This window comes from Homalodisca vitripennis, chromosome 5 (genome assembly GCF_021130785.1).
Source record: "Homalodisca vitripennis isolate AUS2020 chromosome 5, UT_GWSS_2.1, whole genome shotgun sequence".
Lineage (NCBI taxonomy): Eukaryota > Metazoa > Arthropoda > Insecta > Hemiptera > Cicadellidae > Homalodisca > Homalodisca vitripennis.
In genome coordinates this window covers 176,809,049-176,836,622 of record NC_060211.1, presented here as the reverse complement: position 1 = coordinate 176,836,622, position 27,574 = coordinate 176,809,049, and the positions used below count along the sequence as shown (strand labels likewise).

At 32.1% G+C, this 27,574-nt stretch overlaps 1 protein-coding gene across 1 annotated transcript in view; it reads left to right on the top strand.

Annotated features, from left to right (window-relative positions):
• The window catches only part of LOC124363224 (atrial natriuretic peptide-converting enzyme-like), a 78,687-nt gene extending 52,759 nt beyond the window's left edge, over positions 1-25,928 (top strand). Inside the window, exons 9-18 of the mRNA XM_046818390.1 lie at positions 708-860; positions 2,150-2,269; positions 3,290-3,385; positions 9,009-9,153; positions 10,332-10,516; positions 12,452-12,638; positions 13,931-14,090; positions 15,584-15,707; positions 16,715-16,863; positions 18,096-25,928. Of these exons, the coding sequence (XP_046674346.1) occupies positions 708-860; positions 2,150-2,269; positions 3,290-3,385; positions 9,009-9,153; positions 10,332-10,516; positions 12,452-12,638; positions 13,931-14,090; positions 15,584-15,707; positions 16,715-16,863; positions 18,096-18,275 (1,499 nt within the window). The 3' untranslated portion in view covers positions 18,276-25,928. The remainder of the gene's footprint in view (positions 1-707; positions 861-2,149; positions 2,270-3,289; positions 3,386-9,008; positions 9,154-10,331; positions 10,517-12,451; positions 12,639-13,930; positions 14,091-15,583; positions 15,708-16,714; positions 16,864-18,095) is intronic.
• Positions 25,929-27,574: the final 1,646 nt, after the last annotated feature.

Sequence of the window (27,574 nt, the reverse complement as noted above, 5' to 3'; positions counted from 1 at the left end):
GGTTTCCTGAATCAGGAGTACCAAGGACGATGGATTGGGAGGAATGGTCCTGTCCACTGGTCTGCGAGATCTCCCGATCTTACACCGCTGGACTTTTTCCTTTGGGTCGTCCTAAAAGACCTGGCGTACGAGACACCGGTAAATAGTGTCAAAAACCCTTATTGAGCGTGTTGTAGTTGCAGCAACAGAAGTGGAAGAAAAACCTTGACTCTTTCAAAATGTAAGAGTCGATGTTACGAAGAGCTCAGCTTTGCATCAACACAAACAGGAGAAATTTTGAACATTTGCTGTAATAATAATTTTTGTTTACATTCTTGTTCACATTATGCGCTTCTTTTGTGTGTTATTGTGAAGGAAATAAAGTTTTGTTTCAGCAGACTTGAGTGTTTTCGGCCAAATCTCAAAATGAACATTACATGTTGCCTACAAGTAGGTGTTTTACAAGTTCTCAATTTTCTCGAAAATGGAACATTTGTGACCCCATGTGTACTGGACAAAAAATGTTTGTATTCACATCCTTTATCACCCCTGAAAAGTGCGCACTTTTATCAGAAACACTCTGTATAGCAATAATAAAACATTGATTTATTGATTTAATACACTGCAATCTGGCAAACAATGTTGACTTGGTTCTGCTTTTGTGGGTAAACGCCAACAATTAATTGTGACACTGCTTTCAACTGTGTGATATAAAATACATTTTTCAGAAACCAAACGTAGGTGTGGATTCTTCCTTGATGTTTTCGGTTTGACACTGCCAGAATATTTAGAATGTGAGTTGTTTCCTGAATCAGAAGACAGTGATGTGTGTGTGGGCCACAGAGAAGTGATCGAGGCTGATCTACGTGCTCAGAAGCCAGGTGGATACGTAATTTTGCTATCATTAAAATATAACCATTTTATATTGCCTTGTTGAATAATTTACCATGTGTAATTGAAGAATTAATTTGACATGTGTATAGTTTCAAAAATGCTTGGAAGAACCATGTATAATAGACTAGTCAAACATCTGGAAGGCAAATAATCTTTATGACAAGAAACAACACGGATTTCGGATAAATAAACCTACAATAAAAAGCTTTTGACAGCATATCCATGACATTTTACGTAAGAAATTGCAAAATGTAGGTATTAATAATATTCATTTAAGACGGTTCAATTCATATCTTTCTAACAGAAAACAATGTGTAGAAATATCTCACACAGAAAATAACAAATTACAAAAATTTCAATCCAACGTACAAATAGTCAAAAATGGAGTACCCCAAGGGTCTATTTTAGGTCCGTTATTATTTATGTGCTATATAAAGGACATGCCAAATTACCTTAGTAACCTAGAAAACAACAAAAACCAGCTCTACCTATTTGCAGATGACTCGAACCTTATCATATGTGGTAAAACAGAAGCTGAGTAAACAATCTACATATCCCAAATATTCTGTATACATAATATTTAAAATAATGAGGTCGATCTAGCCCTCCTCCCCTCTTGAAAAACAAGATAATAAGTTGGCCTCCTCAAACTCAAATTCTGTATACGCCATTGAGTCCTTAATAATAACCACACAACAGAGACTATTATTACTATACTTAATTATATACACACCTTAATATTACAACTCAAATAATTTTATAACAGTATTTTTTAATTTTTGATATATTTATCCTGTACATATATTTTAATTATATTACTTGCAAAAATTAACCTTTATGCTATAGACAAGATCATATTTAGTCATTTTATTTTGTGTTGTTTGGTATAAAGAAAGTAGTCAGGAAATATATGGGGGGGTCCAGACAACTGATATTTTTCCCGTAGTGGACAGAGAGTAAAGCACCATTTTGTTCCTTACAAAGTTCTTGACCTGTTTCTTTGTTGAGAACGATCTTTCAGCAGTATATGTCAATAATACTGAATAATTTCAAAAATAATAATCGATTACTAAAAAAGTAAATGAAAAAATTTAAAATTTGGGAGTCTGGACCCGTTGGACCCACTCACTGGCTACGTCCGTGTTTGATGTAGTTGTTTGTTTGTTTGTTTTTATTAAATATTATTATAAGGTGCAGTTGAGATTAATTTTAAATTGTTGAAATAGAACTGTTAAAATGATATTAAAGAGATTAATGAGATGAATGTTGATGTCAGTGTGCCTGACTGGATTCCAATGTGACCAAAAACGCTGCATCCCATCAGACTGGAAATGTGATGGACATGTTGACTGTGAGGACCAAACGGACGAGCTTGATTGCCATGAGTGTGCTAAAGGTAAACAGTATTATTCTCTCTCTACCCTCATATTCAATACCTTAATGTAATTGTCGGTTGGTTAGCTGTAAAGGGGTCTACTTGTATCTTCAATATGTGGATCTAGGAGTTCCCCAAGGGTCTGTTTTAGATCCTTTTTTCTTTACAGTTCTAATTAATGACTTGCCTAGGAATTTAAGTGTTAATTCAATCATTTAAGCTGATGATACCTCTCTTTTCTCAAGTAATAAAAATCTATCAGATTTACAGGTTATTATACATATAGCCCAAACTGAGTCAATAAATTGGGTTTCTTCCATCTAACTCCACTTCAATTAAAACAAAACTAAAAATATTTAAAATAGTTTAAATCAGACTCAAAATGCTGTAAGATTGGTGAAACTGTTAAGAATTTTTATTGACCTCTAAACTAACTTGGTCTGACCGTATTGAAAATCTCTGCAAATCGATTTTTCTTGTCAGTTGTTTGCTATGGAAATTAAGAGAGATTGTCTCTGTGGAATGTTTGAGGGTAATTTACTTTGGGTTATTTCAATTACAGATCACATATGGTTTGATTTTATGAAGTGATTCTACTGGAATGTGCTGTGTGCTGGAGGAACATAATTTGCTGAATTCAAATCAATATGGCTTTAGACAAGGGAAATTCACATTGGATGCATTTGATGACTTAGTTAGACAGGTTCATATATCATTTGAAAACAAAACATGCTCATGCCACCTTCTGTAACCTGAGCATATGCTTAAATTAATGATCGTATATAGTTTCAAAATAATCCATTTTGTAGTAGTATTTAAGATTTTTAAATTGTGATGTAAATATAAGTTTTTAAAATAGATAACTTATTATGTAATCTAACTTAGGCTAGTTTTACTTATTTTTATTATAATTATTGAAAAAATGCGTGTTGGACTGTATTATTGTTACTCAAATGAACATTGTGCTTGACTATGCTTATTTCATATTGATGATCGATGGCAATGAATGATTTGATTTGATTCTTGTTTTGTGTGAAACAGGAGAGATACACTGTGGGTCCAGGACATGTATGGACCAGACGCACATGTGTGACGGTGTCAGAGACTGTCCTTGGGGCCAAGACGAACGAAACTGCAGTGAGTGTCCTTAAATGTCCTTTTGAATAAAGGGGTTTTTCCTGACCAACTTAAAATATCGTAGGTTTGTCCAATTTATAAAAAGGGTAAAAAAATCATTCTGATAGTTATCGTTCTATCTCTTTTTTACCAGTTTTATCTAAAGTATTTGAAATAATAGTTTATGAACAAGTAATTTATTTAAAAAAACTAAGATCTGCTTAATAGATTATATTTTGGCTTTAGAAAAGAAAGATCTACAACAAATGCCATGTACAACTTGAGACAAATTTATCAAGCCTTTGAAAACAAAACCTATGCTCAAGTCAATTATGTGATCTTCAAAAGGCGTTTCTCTGAGTCAGCCATCCTGATCTTTTAATTAATTTATCTCATTATAGATTGTCAGGATGCTCAATAAGTTTCTTAGAATCTTATTAAAGAAATCGTAAACAGTTAGTCTCTGTTAATGTACCGTTGTCATCAGAAGTTCATATGGAGTGGGTGTCCCACAAGGGTCAGTTTTAGGTCCTTTTCTTTTTTTAATTTATATTAATGATTTACCCTTTTCTGTAGAATGTAAAATAAAATTATATTCAGATGATAACACTTTTGTAAATACAAATTATAAGCTTGACGAACTAGAAATATTGGCTCATGAGACCATGCAGGATGCAAAACTGTGGTTGGTTCTAATGGATTTTCCTTCAGCCATGAAAAAATCCAAAATATGCTTTTTACCCTTAAATCCCATAAATATATTTCAAACAATAACTCAATGAATGCTGGTAAATTTTTAAGTATTTATATAGATAGTTAATTAGATTGGATCGATCATATATCAATTAGAGGCTAAAAATCAATTAGACGTAAAGATATTTAAAAATAAATGTTATTGTTGGCTTTCGAAAAACCCCTGTTATAGTCTAGAAGAGTTTTTTTTAAGTAATGTTAATTTTAAATAAAAGTGAACTGTTACTTAACAAAACTCAATAAATAAAATTATACTAAGCAGAAGAACTTGTGTTTATTTTTAAAGTTGTGAATCTCAAATTTGAATTTTCCTAACTCGATGATTTTGTGTTGAATACATGGTTTTATTGAGGGCCATATTATTATTTTTTTTTTAAACAATTGTATATACTCGTTAATATGTTAGTAAGTGTTTCTTTTTGCTCTAATGTTGTATTATAAGAATGTTTACATTTTTGTTTGGGATTTCATTTACTCTATTTTTTCATTTTGGTTATGTACTGACTTGGTATGAAAATTGTATTGTAACCATGACTTTGTCAATGATTTATAAAAGTCTTTACAACAATAAAATACCATTATTTTTATTATTAAGAAAATAATCGTTTACACTAAACACCATGGATTGCTCTCCAAATCAGTTATAGTTTAGTCTTAAGATAATACTCCAGAACTACACTGTGATAGAAGGCTAAAGATTAAATGAATCAAGATAACAAAGTTTGGAGCAAATGATACCTGATGAAAGTGACAGATTACAAAATAGTGTACAAAAGTTATGAAACAACACCAACATGTATTGTCAATTTTAAACAACACAAGCTTTAGTCTAAGTACACAATGATTCGGGTATCAGATAACCTTTGTTGAACACAAAATATTTACTATCAAGGTTCGAAGAATCTGGATAATATCTATTTATTGAACTCAATTATTTTTATCAAAAATGTGTTTTGAAAATTCATAGTTTTCACAGATTTATTACAAAGTGTACTGTAATTACAGATCCTTTAGTTTTAGTTGAGTTTGAAAACTACAACCTCTCTTTTAAATCATGCAAACAGTATTTTAAGGGAAGTGCTCTCCTTTCTGGTCTAAAGATTTTTTGCAAAACAGGTTTATATTTCTTTAACAAATGTGGAAAATTTAAAAGAATCTCCTAAACAGTTTGTTGTATTCGGTATATCTTATTTTAATTTTTACACAACATCGAAAAACCTTTTCTTAGTGTAAATAAAAAATATATATTTTGCTAACAAAATTATTAGAACTTTTGCAGTTCTATGGCATATTTCATAATTGCCAACATTAATTCACAAAAACATTAATGTGAAAAATAATCTGTTATCGTTATAAAATACAATTGCTTTTATCCATGAAGCCGCTTACCTTGATCCTCCAAAATGATATTGGTTTTAGAACTTAGAATTCATTTTTATAATAAACTTGCAGGATTCGGTGGCTGGAAAAGTTTATTCTGGAATTAATTCGCTGTAAGGTAAACATCATTTCTGGTTCAACAAGAATATCTCACATAGGTAAAACAGAATATGTTCGTTCTGCACTGTTGGGCACAAGCTGCCAGCGCACATATTATTTATACAGCATGTGTTGGATTTTGTTTTATCATATCATTGGTTTTTTATTGATAAAATGATTGTTCTTGTGTGTAAAGAAGCATTCATAATCTCGTGATCTTTACACGTTCATTGTAATGAGTTGGTTTATCGCATTGTCAAGAATTCATTGTCACAACCAGCACCAATCTCAAAACTTTGGCTGTTATTTTTAGTTTAATACCCAAGATTAATGTTTAATATTTTTTAATTTTAACTACTTTCAAATGCTGTTACTATGACTATGTAGTAGTTATATGCTATCTTTTTTGAAACTCAACATTAAAACAAAAGCATTTCACAAACTTTTTCCACTCATTTGAGGTTGTGGGTAATCAGTGAGTTTTAAAATTTTGCAAATATAAATTTACTAACTTGGAACTTTCTATAAAATATGTTTCACTTATCTAGAATATATATAACAAATGTAATCATCACAGCCATAACCAGTGTGTTTTGTGCCAATCTGTAGCCATTACTTTTTTAACAAATTTCAATAGACAAAAATAAGAATTTCTATAATAACTGCAGCATAAATTTTCTAATATGCCTGTATAATACTAGAACAACTATAAAAAATGTGTGGTAAATAAAATCTTTAAAACAAGACAGACCCATAGTTCCTCGATTAAAAATGAGTGTATAAGAGGGTTTGAATTTTAACATTGTTCTTATCGGTACAACTCAAGGACATTTAAGCTCTACAGCTGACTCTTATGGCCTATAATCTGAATGAAAGAAAGAATTTGGAAACACCCAAAATGAGTGATAGACTTCAAAACTAGAAAAAGTCTCAGAACGTCTCTATCTTGTGAGACGAGAAAATGTTTGACACTTATGAAATAGAAGAATTAGCCAGTACATTGGGCTTGTAGGTCGAACAAAAAGTCCATTCTACTTATGTACATAATATATAACAGTGAAACTCTTGGAGTTATCAAGAAATCAGGGGCATAATTAAGGGGGGGGAGGAGGTGAGAGGGATTAAAACCTCAACCAAAAACCTTCAAAAAAAAAAAAATACAACAGCAAACCAACCTGTTTGAAATACATCAGTTAAACGTTTATTACTTTGGTTTTGGCCACTTTGGTTTTAATTAGGCCTATCCAATCTATTTATATTTGGATTTATTCGTACCCCCTTGGTGTAGTGTGTTCTTCAATCAGATTCGTTCTCCACAAGCTAGTTACGGTTTTGCAACAAAATAATGTTTAGCGTCAGTGAAATTTTGAAGGTATTTGATTTGCTCTCTAAATAAGGACATTTACAGCCTTCCTGTACTATAAACAACACCTGATGATGACCAAAGATCCAGATTATGAATGCTATTTTAGGAGGGCATCTATGCACTTATGATACAAATGTTACACAATTATGCACTTTATTCTGACTGCACTGCTATTTGTGTATAACTTGTATTAATTAAGGTGCTCATAAGATAGTGATGGCAATCTCTTACGATTTTGTAATAGATTTTTCGTAAGATTCTCATTACCCACTATGAACAGTATTTTAGTGAGATATGTAGAAAAATGGCAAATTATAGGTAATGATCATATGACTGATAGTATATCATAATTATTGATCCATAATTAGTTTAAAGTTCAGTGTGCACATTCTAAACCAAAACTTAAATTTATTATAATTATTATCACAGATTACATTGAAACAATCACAGACTATTTCTATGGAGAATAATTATATAACACTGTATTTTATGCAGATTGATTAATAATTTATTTTTATTTTAAAAATAAGTATGTAACTTTGCGACTGGTACAGCAGCACTATGCAATGTGTGGGATTTTTCACGTACATATATTTGTATGTACACTCACAACTGCACGTTTGTACTATAAGTGTGAGCACATGCATGTATAAAATAGAAGCACAGAGAATAAACAAAGATCAAATGCATTACATATAACGTGTTAAGATTGTATTATATGACGTTTACTTTTTTAAAGTAACATTCTTAACCATCATATATGAATGTTACAAATTAATTATTCAGTTTTAGGGTATTTTTATACTACTTTAAAAAACAAGCATATACACAGCCGCAATATGATATCAGGTAATGTGAATAAAAAGTGAAAAATTGTTTTTTATATCAGTTTTAAAGAATATTTTTTGTTTTGAGTGAATAATACCATGGTAGAATTTACTTTTTTTCCAGATGCTGTAATATTATCTCTAATTTGATGTGAATAAAAGTTAGGATGTGCTACTTACCTGTAGTATTTTACTCTATTCTCTGGAGTGTAGAGTATGCTACAGAGACTTGACTTTTGTGCCAGTTAACAACATGGTAATGTTCATCAAAGTCCACGAGCAAAAGATCTACTATGAGCAGTGGTAGGTGGTAGTAGTGGTAGCAGTGGTACTATGATCTCTTTACCATAGGTCACTGGTAAAGAACTATTAAAGTTTTAGGACGACAGTGTTAATTTCTAACTCACAAATTTTCGCTTGACAGAGAAGAGACACGTGGAGGAGCCACGGATAAACCAGGATAAAAATGGAGATTTTTTGCATGCGGTCGGTCACTGATTCAGGATTTCAAATTGGGGTAGCTGAAGATTTCATAATTGAGTTCAACTGCCTGTTAAACTTTTCATATTGCAATGGATCGCATTTGCATCACTGAATAAAATTTTGAATTTCATTCCGCAAAATCTATAAGTTATTATAGCAGACACTTTTTAGACTTCCACCTCTTATCGGCACTTTGGATTGCGTATAAAAAAGCTAAATCCTAGACTCTTTGGCAATGTGCATGAACATGAGTGAATCACATGTTGCTCAATACATGATTGGTTAGTGAAGGGGGGAAAACAAGTTGCGATATGAAAACAGAATAAATACTCCAGAAGAGAATATTCTACTGTAATAAATTATTCAATTAATCCAAACACGCTCAAGTAGTTTCTACCTCATTCATAGCATTTTGTTATTCACTTTATTTAGAGAAAATGCTAATACTATCTAGTATTTAGATCGAGTAATTTGTTTCTACTTTTCGTTTACACCACCATGTTGTGTGATGTCATGGATTAGACTTCTGCTATTTAAAAAAATACATTTATTAGAAGACACGCTTTAAAATAGAATTAATGATGTAATTTTTCTAGAAGTGTACTATTGCTAAGTGTAATAAAATAAGAGGGTGCCTAAGTTTAGTTTTTGGAACATCCAAAATATTTAATTTTCACTACAAAATTTCTGTTACAGTTTAATATTATGTTACTCTAAATGTGCTCCTGTATTGCAGTAAGACTGAGTGAGAAAATGGGAGATGAAAGCAAAGGGAAGCTGGAAGTTTTCCAGCCAATTTTACAAAGTTGGAAACCAGCTTGCATGACCACTTGGGACCCACAGATTTCTCCGAAGGCTATTTGTTCTATGCTAGGATACAGGTTAGTTCTGAGTATATTTAAAAAATTATAAAATAGAGAAATATATCTAAACTGAACTTTCAGTCTGATTTAATTTATATTAACTCTGCAAGACAGTGGTGTATATAGAAAAATATTTCGGGGGCTGACACACAGGTTGGTGTACCTTCTAGAAATTGGGGATCAGGAATCTTCTCCCTGGAAAATTTTGAGCTTTAAGACCTCATAAAGTGCTGTAGCTTAAAAAACCTTCTAGGTGCAATTTTAATGTTTGCCTTTCAAAATTGGGGGGAGGTGGAGCTTGAGACCCCCAGTCTTTCCCACAATATATGTTTTCATGCATTTACTTGTATAATTTAGTAGTTACATATTCTTTTTCTTCTATTTTAAATCTTAAATATTGTAAAAGAACCTTACCTGTAGCCTATATGATTACTATGTCTATATTAATAATGATTGACAGATAGATGTATTACTTAAGTTATGCTTCTTTCAACATTAATATGAGAAACAAATTGTTTAGAAACTTAATATTTGACACAATTTCACTATCCTCAACCAGATGATTTGAAACATTTAAAATGTTAGTTGACAGGGGCGTCACTAGCTGATGGCCCAGGGGGGCAAACTGATATGGAAAATGAGAAAAGTATAATAGTGGTGGACAGATTCTTTTTTGATCTGGTTAATTAAAACACAATTTTCGAGGCTTTTTTGTGAACTTCTCGACCACTTCAAAGACCAGTCAAGTCAAAGACTTAGGACTTTGGTTGCTTTACATTTGGTAACTTTTTTTTAGAATCTCTAGGGGGGCAGCCGCCCCTCCATGCCCCCCCCCCCTTGGCAACGCCCTTGTTGGTTCATATTAACCCAGGATGAATCTGTGTTCACTTATTAGAGCCAATGAACATTTGAAATTTGATCCAATAGATAATGAACACAGGATGCATTACCATTCCTATTTTCAGGAAAGCGAATTGAAATCTATCAGTGAATCGTTTTTTATGATAATCTCATAGTGTTGCACCTATATTAAGTGCTGCAGTTTTAGAAACTAAAAAGTTCTTTATGCTAAAGCATCTATTATGTGAAGAATTTGATTTTATGTATCAATATACCCTTTTCACTGTATTATATCACACATTAGCAGTTGTTGGAATATTTTCTATTTGACTTTCCTAACATAATTTTGTTTGTAGGAAAGTAAATGCAAGTAATCTGGCAATCAAGGGATCAGCTCCAGGGACGAAGCTTACGATAAAGTACACAAGCCATCCCCTCAAGAGGTACACTGTGCCAAAGAGACATCCTAACCTCCTCAAAGAACTAAGAGATTGTAACACTGAAAATTATGCACCTATTGAGTTGGCTTGTTCAAATTTTGGTAAGTATAAATATGATAATAATATTCCAATTTTAAATGTACATTATTATAGTTAAATGATAATTTACAGAAACGAAACTGAAGTAAAAGTTTCGTATGGAGTAAAGTATTTTTGCAAACTGGTTTACTAGAAAAAAAACTGTATCATTTTTGGAAAAGTCCCCGTCACACCCTTTTGAAGGAACTCTTATTCTAGGAGATATGAGAGCTTTGCGAATGTAATGGGAACAATAATTGAACCAATGACAGTAGAACAAATCTTTTGTTTAAAATTCCTTTAAATGACAGAGTAGGACAGAGCCGGAATTCGAGCTACTGAGTGACACTGTCATCAGTGTAGCTATAAACCATGTGTGCTACACTGGAGGAAAGAGGAATGAACCATGTGTACTAGTGGAGGGTGCTAGATATGCTCTTGCACCCCCTATATCTAATCAACCGTGTGTGCTAGTGGAGGGTGCTAGATATGCTCTTGCACCCCCTATATCTAATCAACCGTGTGTGCTAGTGGAGGGTGCTAGATATGCTCTTGCACCCCCTATATCTAATCAACCGTGTGTGCTAGTGGAGGGTGCTAGATATGCTCTTGCACCCCCTATATCTAATCAACCGTGTTTGCAAGTGATGGGAGTGCTAAGATATGCACTTGCACTCATTAACGTTTTAATCGTTCGATTTGGAAGACCGTTTCCAGACCTTTTTGACATACTGTATAAGAAGGAATGTTTTCAAAATTTATTTATGATGCTTACAATCACACCTGTAAACACACTCTGGCCTATACTTAGAACGGTTTTTCCTGACAATTTTATCAGGGTCCTGGCCTGAGCCGCTCCACACCACCCGTCTATTTGAAGGGACCACGTCGACGGACGAGATAACTTAATCTAATAACTGTAATGCTTTTTTTTGACTAAATTTGTAAATTAAATTGTTCATCACAATTTCGAAGAAAGTGTGACTATTGCTTTTAAAACCATTACGATCACGTTCAAACCCTCAGTAGTGAATTTCATATCTGTGTGGTGATGGTGGTTGACTGGGGGTAGCAAGTTGGAGGGGAGGGGATGAAAGCGGTGTAACGGCACGTTGGCCAGACATGATAAGCACGGACGAATACCTTTTCTGGGGCCTGCCAAAGCTGAGAGCAGCTCTGTACACACTACAGCACATTAATAGAAAAAGTGGTACTTTTTATAAGAAGTACACTTTATTACTTGTTGTAAATGAGGAATTTTTAAACTGGCCTTTCAACCTCATAAGCAATAAAATTGACCATTGATCTTTCACTATAATCTGCTTTCCATTAACCTTATTTATGATATGCTTACATATGACCTTACATGGATGAAAAGACAAAAACGTTGACATAAAACTCTTACTTATTTTAAATTAGAGTGTGTATTTTTCTTGACATAATCTGGGATACTTGTAAATATTTAACTCCAACTATCATACCTCCACACTGAGTATTAACACCAAAACAGTGGCACTAAATATAATATGTTAAGGGTTCTTAATGGATTTTTGTAATAAAAATAGAATACACTGGTTTTTATTGCAAAATCTTAATAAATTGCTATTTTATTACTTCCATAATAAAACCCAACTCTTTAATTACAAATTTGCGTGCTTTAATATTTACTACACAGGTTTAGAGTTAGTTGCCTGATAAATAAGTCAAATGTAAATTGTTCCTTTAACACTACAATCCGCAGTTTTGGATTACCAATAATACTTTTTTAAGTTATGTGGATGTTATACCAATGTTTTGCAACTATACTGTTAAGGCTGGAAAAAAGAGTGACCCATGACCATCCTAGATGATGCTCGAAAAAATCCAGGGCCTGATCTAAATATCTGGACTGTCCTTAATGATGTTCAGTGTCATATAATCTTGATTAAGTATATTTCACAATATTTTGGTGTTTCAAGCGTGTGGTGTACGACATCAAATGTACCAAGAGAAGAAACAGACTAGGATAGTCGGCGGCTTTGAGTCCAGCCCTGGAGACTGGCCGTTCCTGGCGGCTCTTCTAGGAGGTCCGGAGCAAATCTTCTACTGCGCAGGAGTGTTGATCTCAGACCAATGGGTCCTTACCGCGTCCCACTGTGTTGGCAAGTAAGGGTCCTTTTCAATATGTATCTGTTCAGTTGTAGAGCAAAACATATTAATGATTCTCCTGATAATAGATTTAACTCATATCTATACATAATTCTAGTAATTTGTGCTCAAGACACGATAAATGAGTATATTGACAATAGTATTGCTAGTTAACCAAGCACTAATTCAAAGTATATTTTTCTACTTTGTATAGAATTCATACTTAAATATTATCTTATACTTAACCTGCATATAAAGTCGGAGAACTAGCTGCTTGATTAATTCATCAAACTGATTTCCAACTTTTCATTTGGAATAGCGACCACCTACATGGCCAAAGCTCGTTCAAATAAGGGAAGAGTAGTTACAATGAAAATCATCATTATACAATCTATACTATATACTATACTATAAAATATCATATTCAATTCAAAATTTCTTGATTCACTATATACAGTGTAAGTTAAAAGTATTTTGTACTGGATTGAGATAGAAAGCTCTAGTTTTCGCTTTTCTTTTTGTATCAAGACCTTTTAAATGTCACTTAATGCGTCTTTACATATAACAATTTTAAGCCCCCCCCCCCTATTTTGGAGAAATGGGCAAAGTTGTAACAGTGACTAAAAAGTTCACTTTTATTTCTTAGAAAGGTGTCCCGAGTTCCATCCCTCCATGTTTATCCACCAAATACTAAACAAGTATATCCATACTTTTAACTCACACTGTATATTAGTTACTGGTACACTTGTGTACCATATATGATATTATTGGTAAATGTAACGTGTACACTTTACCAAAAGCAATTGATCGAGCCTTTTAAAACTTTTTTCCCTAACAAAATATAAATACACTGGTTTGTTTTGCAGAAGAGTAGTTTCTTTGTGTCTTCTCTTCAAAAACATTAGTTACTATTTCAGGTTTTTGTACTACTATAAAAATAAGTAGGGTTCTAGGCTATGGACACAGTTTCGTTTTAAGTTTTTAGATGGTTAGACATTTGATGTAACCATGGCAATTTTTTATATAAAAATTAAATTCACGCAAAAACTTCTTCAAATGAGTTGAGTGACTTTTATTAAATGCTTAGTTGTACATTTAAAAAATAATTTAAAATTATATTTAAAAAAATTACTTGTTGGCCTCCTTATTTTATCATAATAATACAGATTATGTTATGGTGTGGCTGGTTAAATAGTTATGGTTTGATTCTAACAATGTGATCTCGTCTTACCTGTAATTTTAAAAAAAGAATTTTTTACGTACTTTTTCGTACGTATACGTATCAAACGTATTGTTACGTACTTTTTCAGTTTCACCCAGGGCGACCTGTCAGGATGGACAATCCAGCTTGGAATCACAAGAAGGGACGCTCATTCGTACTTCGGGCAGAAGATGAAGGTGAAACGGGTTATACCTCATCCCATGTATAACCAAGGTGTCGCTCATGACAACGACGTGGCATTGTTTCAGGTAGACAAAACATATTTATTATTTTACTCAACTTCACAGCTTAGTGCTGTTATAGTAAAATTCTATTAATCCAGCATTCTATAGTTTGGCACGCTTGGTAATCTGCATGTCTTTTGGAAAAAGTAACATTTTCCTGAACAATGCAAAACATCAATCATTTATATGCAACAATGATTTTTTTCTGTTCGTGGTGTACACAACATTTATGTGGGCTTGAAGGCTTCATTTTTGGCCGACTTCAGTCTTTGGGTGATATCGATTAGACTCGAGTCACATGACTGACCATGGCTGTCAGCTGTGAGCCTGTGTAACCGGTTTCCGTTGTGTCGTCTTGTTATAATTCGCACTTAGTTGTTATTCTCTTAGTGTGCTATTTAATTTTAGTATAATAACTTTTGCAGTACAGTTATTCTGTAAAGTTTGTAAATGATTGGTTGTAAATAACTAGAAACATGGACACTAAAGTACATGTCTTCACAATGAAAACACTTGACTCTTACTTTGACTCAAAGTGCTTGACATAGTGAAGAAGCTTGAGAAACCGGGACTATGATGAACCGGAATGAACGTGACCTTGACCTTGTTACGCCAAATTGTTGTAATGTGTACACTACACACTGTAAATAGACCGTTAAAAAAATAGTTCTTATAGATCCACATATAACAAGGACTACCTGAAAGTTATATTTGAATAATAAAAACGTGTTTTACTGTGATTGTTTGTTTATTTATCATGTCTACATTATTTCTCTGATGTGTATCCAATAATCCAGTATATTTAATAATTTGGCATGCCTCAAGTCCTATCCGTGCCGGATTAACGGAAGTTTACTGTATTTAGATTTTGTTAGCAAAATATTTCCTGCTTATTTAAAAGAATGTATAATTCTGATACATTATAACAGCTTATTAAAATTTTTTTGTTCATTATATTTAAATGTCAATTATTTTCCATATTATTATAGTCCTGAACTGTGAATTGATTATTAACATTAACAGATACCTTCGTCAAACAGTAATGATAACGCAACTATAGTTTCGACTTCTGGTGAGTCATCTTCTGGCGTCAATAAGTAGGTATTAAAAATGAGGATTATCCATCTGGAGTCATTATCAGTTTAAAACTTTCTAACAGATGGATAATCCTCACTTTTAATACTTAATGATGGCGGAAGATGCATCACCAGAAGTTGAAACTATAGTTGCGTTATGACAACTGTCATAAACGCTGTTTACTAAATATTGTTTCTGTATAATCTGTACATTCTCTTTTGTGAACTGTTATCCTTTTTCTTAATTAATTAAATTTGGCAGAACAAAATTGGTCAACTAATATGCAAAAACAAGAAACAAGATACTTTGTTGTTAATTACAGACACTTTAGGATTATTTTAATTTTTTACTTACAGAGTTGTTTTAGTTTTATAAGACATCAGCTCGTTCAAATTCTTACATATTTTGTAAACACTGCATATTTCATTCTTTTTACACAGTTGTCTTCTAGAGTGACGTTCCATGAACACCTGTTGCCAGTGTGTCTGCCCAGTGCCAACTATAGGTTGAAGGAAAAGACCATGTGTACTGTGATTGGTTGGGGAAAACGGGAGGATAGTGATGGTGAGCATCAATTACAAGCTACTTATTCTTGTTGGCTGAGCATTAGCAAAGCCAAGGGGCTGGACAATTTCATTTGTCTGTCTGACCGCACGATATCTCGAAAACAATCAGATTTTATTTAAAGCTTCATTTCTTGATCAAGAAACATCAAGTTCGATAATGCTGCATTTGGCTGAGCGTTAGTGAATATTTTTTACATTCGTCTTTTGGGTCGCAACAAGAAAATCATAAAATAAACAAATCTGCAAACAGGCTGAGCTTAATCTTATGACATTTAAAAAAATAATATGTGGTGGGATTGGTTGGTAAAGCTTTGTTGCATTTTTTTGGGTCCTTCGGTACTCCGCCATATCAGTTTATCTCTATACAGACAAGATAAGAGTGCAATTATGGTGTATGGCTTTCCATGGTATTTGGCTGAGCATTAACGAATATGTTTGCATTATGGGTAATCACAGTTGCAACGAGTAAATCATAAAATAAGCAAATTTTTAAGCAGACTGAGCTCAATCTATGACATTTTAACATGTGGTATTGGTTATAAACAACCAAACTAAAAAATTGTCTATTAATGTTACTATTAATGCTACTACATTCATAATCATTGTTGAATCACTATTCTAGCCTTAAAGAACATTTGTGGTACCAAAAACTGACATAATGCAATTATAAGACAAATTGACTGTTGCAGATTTTAGCAATTGAATTGTGACTCAATTACATTTTATGTAATAATTGATTGTTGTTCGTCATGTACATTTTTTAATACTTTCAATTTTAATTAATAACAAAAAATATTACAGGATAAAAATACAAAATATTCACTGCAATTCAGAAGGAACTTCAATGACAATAACTACTTCTCGTAATGTATATATATATTCTATCTAAGGCACTATATACCTTTAACAAGAGAAAAATAAAGTCATAAACTATGCCGTATTTTCATCTCCTGTAAACATAATTAGCATACTGCGTCAGTATGAAATTAACCATTTCAAGTACAGTTTCCAGATACGAAGCGGCTGTGAATGAGGTGCAAGTTCCGATTTTGAACCGAGAGCTGTGTAACACTTGGCTTGAACATCGGGAACTGAACGTCACCCAAGGGATGATCTGCGCTGGCTACGCTGAGGGCGGAAAGGATGCTTGTCAGGTTGGTTTCTGTTGAAACTTTGATTTGCACCGAGGCTACTTTGGTATACCATGGACTCATTTGGTACTCTTCTGGAGTACAAGATCATGGGTTGGCTCTCTTGTTATGAAATTTAAACTAATTTTTCTCAACCCCTATTTAAGTTCAACAGAAAATATTCATAGTTTATCGTAGCTTTTCATAGTCATTTGAAAGTATGATAGGTACCAGTAAAATGAAATAAATGATTCATGTTGTGCTCAAGAATTATACAGTGGGAAAATAGAGAAAAAAAGAAATCAAGGTTAAATAGAAATTGGTAGAATTCTTACAACTACAAAATCCTAAACTAATACCGTACAAATTCTGATTTATTGCTAAAATATAATTTGGCCGAATTAGAAAGTTGGTGATACAACTGCTAAAAAGACAAGAATGAAACATAAAAACACCCACTGACAGTGCTCCACATTTACAACTTCTATTAGAATTAGTCACAGGAATTAGTCTCAGATTATAATACTCAGCGAACAATATACAATTATATGGAAAGAAGCTTGGAAGTTGTGGTTGAAATAGAATATAATTTAAGTCAAAACCATAAATCCATAATAAATTCATGTTTCTCAGAAATTGCTGCTAGAAATGTTGAACCTTGTAAAATACTTGGATGGAAAATAACCAACTCATGGTTTTTGACGTAATATTACGTTTATAGCAATTGCGTAAAAGTGAGCTACTGACGTAATATCACGTGTCGTTTCTGTTTTATTCTGTTGACGTAATATTGAGTAAGAAGCATTTCTATGAACACTGCACGTTACACAAGTAGTTCTGGCGTTTTCTACTAGATGCCAGCACTTCCTTGGCCCTCTGTCATGAGTGTTTGTACCTCGGTGAGTTCACTGTAGGCACACAGTGCAGACAGCTACTGCGTTGTTGTATGTCCAGGACGGGCGTGGAGTATTTTATCGTTTTATTTCTAGTGTTCATTGTACCATGGAAATATCCGACCCACAAATAGACAATTAGCTTTGTTTGTGTGATTAAAACACAAATATGAATGACAGTGAAAAATATTTAAAAAATTTTTAAAGGCACTAAAAATAACTTTTTTGCATAAAAATTGTATATATCTAAACTCTACAAACCTGTATCTGAAAAAATAGCATTAAAATAACATAATTTTAAGTACCTACAAAATCGTTAAAGAACTGTTACTTTTACTTAACGATACTGTAATATGTTTTCAGGGAGACTCTGGTGGCCCTTTGCTTTGTCCGATGGAAGATCACCCCAACCGCTGGTTTGTGGGGGGCATAGTCAGCTGGGGCATTAAGTGTGCCCATCCCCACCTCCCAGGGGTGTACGCATACGTACCAAAATATGTACCTTGGATAGAGCAACAGATGGCATTATATTCTGAAAAATAACTGAACACAATGTTCAAATTGTATTTGTACACCGCAGGTGTGAAAGAAATCTATTTCAACATCCTTGAGACAAATTCCAATAATGTTAACATGAATTTTAAAACTTTACTATGGAAGAATTAGTGATAATTAGTCGTACTCGTGCATATCATACTACTAAGCATGTCCTGTTCACATCGTGAAAATTCTGTTTTCTGATCTTTTTGACTCGTGCATCATCACTATTAGACTAATTCTACCCAGTTGGAAATGTTAATTCCGTTACTTTCAATACAACTGATGTTTGATCAAATATTGGCAAGTCAAGCATTTAAAATTAAAAACATTGATAATCAGTAATCGTGACCTCTTTACAGGTTTTATATTGTCGTACAGTTACTCAAACAGAAGATATTATGAAAATCATTTTATTTGTGCTAATACTATTAATAAAATCATAAGCCTATTTTTTTGGACTGAGTTGATTCTGCTTAATAAGACTCCCAATTTTTGTTTTAGGGGAGGAAAATGTATCAGTCAATTTGTATTATTTATCAAAGAATCTAATGTCACAATGGCTGTACCTTCCCCACAATATTATAAAATGTATTACATAATGGTAGAAATGTAAAATTTATCATATATGCCACTCACTATATATTTTGGTAAAGTAAAGAAATATTACCTTTAAGTTGGGCATATAAAGAGAAAATGAATTTATGTTTAGTATCAGGAAATAAATTTTTATCTTGGTCATTGATGTTACTCATTTTTATTTAACTTTAACTTACCGTTTTAAGTTAGGTTAGCTTTTCTAAGCTATGCAATGTTTCTATATTGAACTTAGTTGGACATAAAATTTTGATGTTGGAATACAGTTACGTAATGTGGCGTAATAATATAAGTTAATCCTATAGAAAAATCTTGTTGATTAACATATAATTACTAAATACGTCCAAAATTCAGAGCTGTAAGCAAAAAAGAAGAAAACTTGTACGTCTGAATGAATACTGTGATTACAAACTTTCTGTAACTTCCTAATTTTTAATGCTTGACTTGCTGCAGGACTTTATTAATGTTTATTTAACATTTTGATTTGAATAGGTATAAATATCTTTAAAATATCCAGATATATTTGTATGAGTAATGATAACTGTAGTCTTGGAACGTATGAAGAAACATGATTTAAAGATAAACCTATACAATCAAGAAGTGTAAATAATCGATAGTAAGTATAAAACTGCTCCTTAAAGTCTTTCGTGTTTGTATGTAGAGGTCATATATTTTGGACAAAAGATTATGTTCCTCCAATATCACCTGGAGATATATTCTTCTACCTAACAGCATATCGTCACTTAGACAATTGTGAGCAGCGGGTCCACTCCGCTGGATCTGCTCTTGTGTAGTGCAGTATATATTCTAAAAGCCTTTGAAAGTTATTATTTTTAGGTTGTCTGTTCTGATTATGATTTTTGACAAAGCAGATTACTATGAAAGCTCAACTAACTTAGAGAACTTATATTAGTGCGTATAAACGTTAATGTGTATATCGTATCGTTTCCACTTTTACGATATATACACTAGTGTTTATACAATATGTATAAATATACACAGTTTATACTGAAACAAATCTATAGCTAAGGTCGTAAATGTAATTATTATATAGTAGGTTAGACGTAATTAATTGTTATGACAATAATGTGTGCTGTAGAAGCTTCGCGGGCTTTGCCCACAATATCGCAACTGACAATAAAAGTATGTGCATTATGTGCAATAGTTAGCTGTGTTCAGCTCGTCAAACTGCACCATTCCTTTCTGACGTTTGTGGCAGAATAACGACATGATTGGTTCTTAAAAACCACCCTGACTTGGCAATATTCTCTTTTATCTATTGGCTAAGTCATGTAGAAGACATTGAAGGTTTATGTGTAATATATCTCAGCCTTTTAAAAGTTATTAAATTGAAAAACTCATAGCTTGAAATTTACTTATTACGAAAATAATGTAATTCTGTGTTATAAGAACCAATAAATACAGATTCCTACTGATCAAAAATTAATATCCAAACTGCAGAGTTGCTTAGATAAACATGCCATCAGTTGTTGACTCTTCCCACATTGAAAAGTAAAACAAACTCTGTCAAAGCACTAATTTGGAAGCTTAAAAAGCGTTAGGACTATTTTCAACGTGCAAAACAATAATTTCATAGATTTTGAATGAAGTAGTTTGAGAGAGAAAGACTTATTGTTGGATTTGTAAAGATAAATACATATGGCGCAGAACTTTGATTCAATGTATAGCTGGAACAAATTTATTCAATGTTGTTTTATTATATCAGTAAATTGCTGTAACAGTTTTATGAGATAGCTATCGGTAGGAGTGAAAAAATCAGCACCATAGTCAGTCAATATCCAGAGTAGCTTTTTTCAGAGGGCATAGATCAATTTTAATGTTCTGGGAGTATTGGGTGTGTTCAATGAAATATCTAATCAGCATATTGGCATCTATGGCTAGAATTAATAGAGAGTTTTGCACAAAACCGATTAAAACAATTTTAAGGAACATTTTTTCAAAACTTACTAGTAGAGTAGGGATAAGGCTGAAACGGAAAGGTCACGAGTTAAGTTTCTGAAGAGGTGATAAAATTTACAAATAGGTTTTAACCATTTCCCCTTAGAAGGTTTGATACAATAAATTAAATTCCCACTGGTGTAGAAAGAATACCATTTAAACAATGTGTATGTTACTTTCAAAATTATAAAAAGTAACAAGAACTGTTTTCCGAAGAATATAAATTTACCAAGAGAATTTAAAAAGCAGAGTGAGAGAAGTTGCTTGTACAGGAACGTGGACAGTTCTTAATAGTAACGGAAATACTTTGGCCGACAGGAATTTTGAAACACTGCTCGCAGACTCTAACTCTAAGTCTGAATGTACATTCTCTTGCTCTCCTACATTCTCATACGTCTGCCACACTCGGACAAAAGGAAAGGAATGGTGAATTGCTATTTCACACCCCACCTACTTGTTTAAATGTTGTGGTGATTTGTTCTTACGTTGAAACTAATGTGTAACGCAAATACTTCAACTTTGAAATGTGATATAGATCAAATTATTATTATAAAGGAGTGTTTTATTTGAGAAACTCTACAGAGAACATGTCACCATTGTTACGAACAGCGCTAGCTCGACTATATCTTCCAAATAGACAATACTTAAGTACAAGTCACTGAATAAAGTTTAAAGAGGCTAGGGTAAGTTAGTGATATAAGTATTATTATATTTTAGAGTATTTTAAATGTAAATAATAACAGATCTTGTTTGAGAATTTTAATTCAAAGATTGTATTTTCATACATTTTTAAATAGATCTATTGTATACCGGTTTACAAAAAAGAAATAGTATTATTAATATGGCTTGTTGTATATCATTCACCGTGATCTTTAAAAACTTTATTGTATAAAGTATTTTTGTAATTTTCCTTACGTAGGGAAACATGTCCTTTTAGAAATTAGAGAATGTTGTTATAATAATTGTTTAACACAATCTTCTTATATTTCTATACAAGGATGTGGTGTTTACAGTCTGCTTCGATAACTCTAAGTAATGCTAAGCCACTAATGTACACTATCAAAAATCTGCTATTCGATATTGTAATATTTCAACATCTGAGACGACATTTATTGGACTTTCATCAAACGGAAAGTTCAAAGTGACCTCTATGTAAATGGTTGTTTCTCATATAGAGCTTCCTTAACCACGTGTTTCACTTTGATGTTTACTGAACTGAGGACGGTAAATGTTTGATAATTAACTGCAAAAATGTAATTCAAATTGTTTTGTACCACTATTCTAATACAATGGCAACAAAATTCAATTTTTCATCAAGGATTTTTTCTGCACATTTCAAATTATTTAATGAGGAAAGTTTCTTATTGGCTATTATGAACGGTTAATAGCTACTTTCATTATTAGAGGTTTTATTATTTATACATATTAACAGAAATAACAAATACTTTATGGATATACAAGAAAGACTGATACGTAATTGTTGGTATTCTCATCTGGATTCCTCCTATGCAATATATTAAATTGTTTATAAAAAATAGAAAAAGTAAACAACACACTTAAAATGATATTGCATATAATTTTAAGTTTATAAAGTGGTTAACATTTATTATTATTTTCATCACTCTGTTTGATAATCGGTTACTTTCCAGTACAGCTGAAGTCTGTTAAAGTCATCTTTTCCCTCATAGCTGCCAGCTTATTTCCCTCTCCCAAACATTACTTTCTCCACGTAAACAATTCTTTCCCTGTATAAATTGTTGGATTCCTTATTTTGTGCTGACAGTTATTTGAAACAGCTTATTTTAATACCAAAATGAATTATAAAACAGTGTGACGTTTCCTTATGGAAGAAAATTACTAGACTATGATATGTCAGATAATCTTTTAAAAGATTTTTGATGCTGATGAAAAGTATTGTTCAATACTCGTCTCAAAAAGTCTTTTACGGAGCTCGATAGCATTTTCCAGTGGTGGCTGTTGTGTTTCAATCTCTACAATATCTCGTACTCAACACATTTAGTTTTACATGTATGAAAAGTTACTGAATCGTCTCAACATCTTGTGCTAATCGTACTGGATGTGTTTAAAAGCCCACTTTACTGAACAAATGTTATTGTTGTAGATTCAACGTTTAATTTGACACATTGATGTACAAAGCATCATCTTAACCAGCATAATCTTAAATAATCAATATTTTGTTACAAATTGAAATAAAAACCTCATTAAATAATGAATGTGCAGAAAATAAGTCAATTTCTTAAAGTTAAGGATTATCTATTTTATACTGAAATGTACATGCAGTTGATAAATTAAATCTCAATTTAATAACAAAATATTTAGATATTTAGTACACTTTAGTTCAACTTCATGAATAATTTAAGTAACACACATTTCTGGATAAAGTCTTGTGTTGAATTTTGAAATATAAGATTTTAACAATGAAATTTAAATTAAACAAAGAATATAGTATTTCTTTGCATTCAATACATATCTACACCACAACGAGCTAGGTGATTTCCAACACAATCCGATGTTTCCGAATCCAGCCGCACATGACACCTTGCTTTTGTGTCAAAATATTAGTTTTGCAAGTTGGATTAATAGACTTACATTTTAAATAAATAGAAAAGTAATTTTCAATAAGATCTCTAGCAACAATCATATATTTTTTGGTACCAATACAGTGTATTTAAATGTAATTATAATCCAATGTTATGCGTTTTATTCCATATTTTTTATTTTTTAAGATGAAATGGCATTGGACCAGTACTCTACTGCCAAAAAATTAAACTAAAAATAATAGACAGGCAACATAATAGGAAGTTACCTTACTGTTGTTGTTTTCTACAGATATGTTACATTCTAGAAAACGACAAAAACTTGTTGCATTTCTCACTTTAAAGCCATTAATTTTTATAAAACAATATTTTGAATTATTTATTTTATTTTGTGCATTATCTTATCACTTTTCATGATTTGAATTTACTAAATACATTAGCTCTGTAGGCAACTGGTATTTAGAGTAGTATTAAAGCATCTTTTTATAAGGTTGACCAAATTTACAACAATATTGCACTAGAAGAATAACTCACCTACACCTACAATCAAGTAATTTTAATTGAAATTCAGAGGCTTAAAATAATCTTACTGGTTAAGAAACAATTGAATGTGAATTGTTAAAATTGTCCGCAAAAAAACCAGTCTAAGTAAGAGCCTGGTTAAAGCAAGGCTTTTAATACAGATTTATGAAAAAGTATAATTTTCACAATTTAATAGAGAAATATAATATTTATTTTATTATTTATTGAATTTTAAAATCCTAATAGTAAAAAGATTTAAGGTAATTTTTACACTTTCATTACAATAAGTGGGGCTAATTGAAGCTCCAAAGTTATGAAGCTAAAAGTCTACTGCAGGTGTCAATAAACATATCATTTTGATAACATATCATTTTAAAAGTAAAATATGAAATTAAAATTCAGACATGAGAACAAAGAATATATCAGTATAGTCAATTATAATTGTTAAAAAAAAACTTAAAATAACTAATTAAAATTTTAATTCATGCATTATTTTAAATACAAAATTTTCAATGCTAATTATATTTTCAATCACATTTTCATACTATTAGTTTACAAATTACAGCTAATATTAAACATAAACTCCTTTTTTATTACATGGGGTTGACATTTTTAGAGTGTAGTTTTAAAATATTTCAAAGAGAGATTTTTATTGATTCCTTCACTCAAATTGTATTTGTCAAAATAAAATTGTTATCTCTCGTTAAAAAAATCCAGAAAACTAATTTGTCATTGTTTAAATAAAGTGAAATGGTAAATTTTGTTCATTATATTTTTATTCTCGTAAGTCTGAACAATCAAACTTCTATTTTCAAATCATACCAAATAAAATCATTCTTTATTCAATATATGTATGTTGATATACAATGTATAAAGTCAAAAACAATTGAAAACATTGTACTAACTATTTTATACTATGTTCAACTGCATGTAGGATGAATATGTACCGTAAATACTGGTTTTAACTTGTTGGAAATAATACAAAATTATGTGTGTTGTTTTTAAAATAGAAAATTAACTATGGGTTTTAATGATAGTCTGAATTTTCACCAGGATAGCCTCTTTTTTCTACACTAGCGGTACGCTGACTGGATCTATACAGAAAAAGATTAATCTAACTTTACAACTTGAATATTTAACTCAGTTATTCGTTCCTTCTTAAAAGGTTTTGCTGCCAGTTTCTAAAAAACTTTTAATTTAATCATTATACTGATTAAATATTAAGATTGATAACAAAATGAAGATGTTGCCTCAAACGAATTGCAAACTTTATATGTTGTGATGTATTGTAAGATTGAATATTTATGTTACGTGTACCAAAAGTGTGGCATTCAAATTAACTGCGAGTGTGGAACTTGTAACACTTCAGCAAACAGCTGTTATCTGCAATTTCTCAGATTTCCAGGTTGGACACAAACCGTGTATTTTAATGACTCGCACAACTTGTAAAAGTACTTTTACCATCACATTACCGTAATACTTATTTATTTCATATTGTATCAACGTTAGACGTTGAAAAGCTTATAACTGTACGTCTGTGGATTAAATCAAGCAAACCGTTGATTTGACAACATTAGAATCAAATTAGAAGTAAATGTTTATGTCAAATATCTGTGAAATGTGACAGTCAAGCTGTAAAAACATAGAGCTAAATGTAAAAAAGGTAGAATAAACGCACAATTAACTAACTGTAAGTTAATTATAATACTTTCCTGAGAGGAAGTAACTGAAGATCGCTGTGCTGTGTAGACTAGCTTAGTTGCTTGTACACTTAGCAGCTGTAGCATACTAACAGTGTGTGAAATGAAATATAGAGCTTCGTAAATCAATTATATCCTGAGCCCAGGACTCGGGAATGTATTCCTGTTGAAGTTACTGTGATAGTGGAGTTCTGTAACACGAATCTGATACCTTGACGAGCATCTCTAGATTACATTACACACACTATTCAACCGCAGTACCACGGTGTTCTGTATTGTTACTGAGCTTGGAATCTGAGGTAATACAATGCCTTACATGTTGCCACTGTGTGTTTTATTTGTGTTGCCCCTTACTCCTCTTGACAGTCTTAATGTTTTCAACTTCACCTTTCTAAAATTATACTTAGAACTTAATAAATAATTGACTGCAACACAATCTTAATCTAGCGATAGTAGCTTTTGGCCAGAAGCATCATCTGTACTCAGAGTGGATGATAACCAGAGCAGAACAGCAAAGAAATATTCTGTACACTCCATAAAAGGCATATTTTAAGTGTTACACTCTGTATGTGGTGGAGCTGAGACGAAGATACCTGGACCGGATGATCGTGGCGGGCGGCGGGACTACTCTTTGAGTCGTGACTGTGTGAGTGGAAGAGTGAATGGAATACTGTGAGTGTAAGTTTTAGTTAATAAGCCTTAATTTGCATTATTAATATTTTTTTTTAAGAGGTTAAACGTAAGGTTCTTGACGATGCCTATTGTGACTTGTTTACTTAATGGAAAATAAAGTTCTTGATTCTTGATTCTAAGAAAGGACCATATGGTCCTAATTTCGCCTCAATAAAGAAGTGTTTCTTCTTCTTCTTTTTTATGTAATAACTTTTAACTTTGGATTTGCACAGTTTAATAACGAACGAAGTAGCTCCAAACGAACTCTCAAGTCTGCAACCGCATCAGATTTCAGATGCTGACGTAAGAGGAAGATAAACTGAAGCTAAACTCAACATTTATATTGAATCAACCCTTCCTACCATAGCTGCATTATGTGTAGAAGACTTGGATGCTCCACTGTTTTTTGGGATTGTTTCAGTTAACATTGTAGTGCACTCAATTGTGCACCTGATGAGACAATGAGAATGCCTCTACCTAGATTGCACTACATTCTGTAGTCTAGGTGTTTCTGATGTCAAAACAATGTAAAAAATTTGTTTTGAGCTTCATTCTTCGTAACCGACTATTTTTGAGTCCCGTCAGAGGAACATGACTCCAGATTTCAGTATTCAAGTCTGTGATAGCATCAGATTTCAGATGCTGCAAGTAAGAAGAAGGTGAATTAGAGCTAAACTTAACATTTGCATTGAATCGATCATTCCCATGTTAGCTGCATCATTTGTATATTTCAATAATTGAGTCAGAGCATCAAAATAAAAACAAAATCAAATTATGTATATGTTTAAAAAAATTCTTTTTTGTCTATCTGTATATCCCTTATGTATTTTGTAAAAAATATTTTTAATTACAATGGTTCAAGCTACTGTATTTATATTTTGCACAGACGATATGTGTATCCTTTAGTATAAGCATGATTTTTTTTATTATTTTGATGCCTTGAATCAACTTCTGAAATACTGATAACCATTTATGGTACATGGTATAATCTATATTTTCAATGGGATTATTTTGCGAGGATGTTTTCAACAATAGGATTTTTGATAATGCACTGTACATGTAAATGTAAGTATTTGTCCTCATTAAAGAGTGTATTGTCTTTTAGATCAAATCAAATCAAAATGTCTTTATTACGTGAACATTAAGTACAGTAATTTGTCAAAATATAATACATAATGCAAAGTTAGATAATTACAGTTTAATAGTGTCATCATTGTGAGTTTAGGAGGTTTATGCTTCAATTTTTAAAATCACGTGGTTCCAGTGTTAGCAGATTCCAGGAACTCTTCAATGGTGT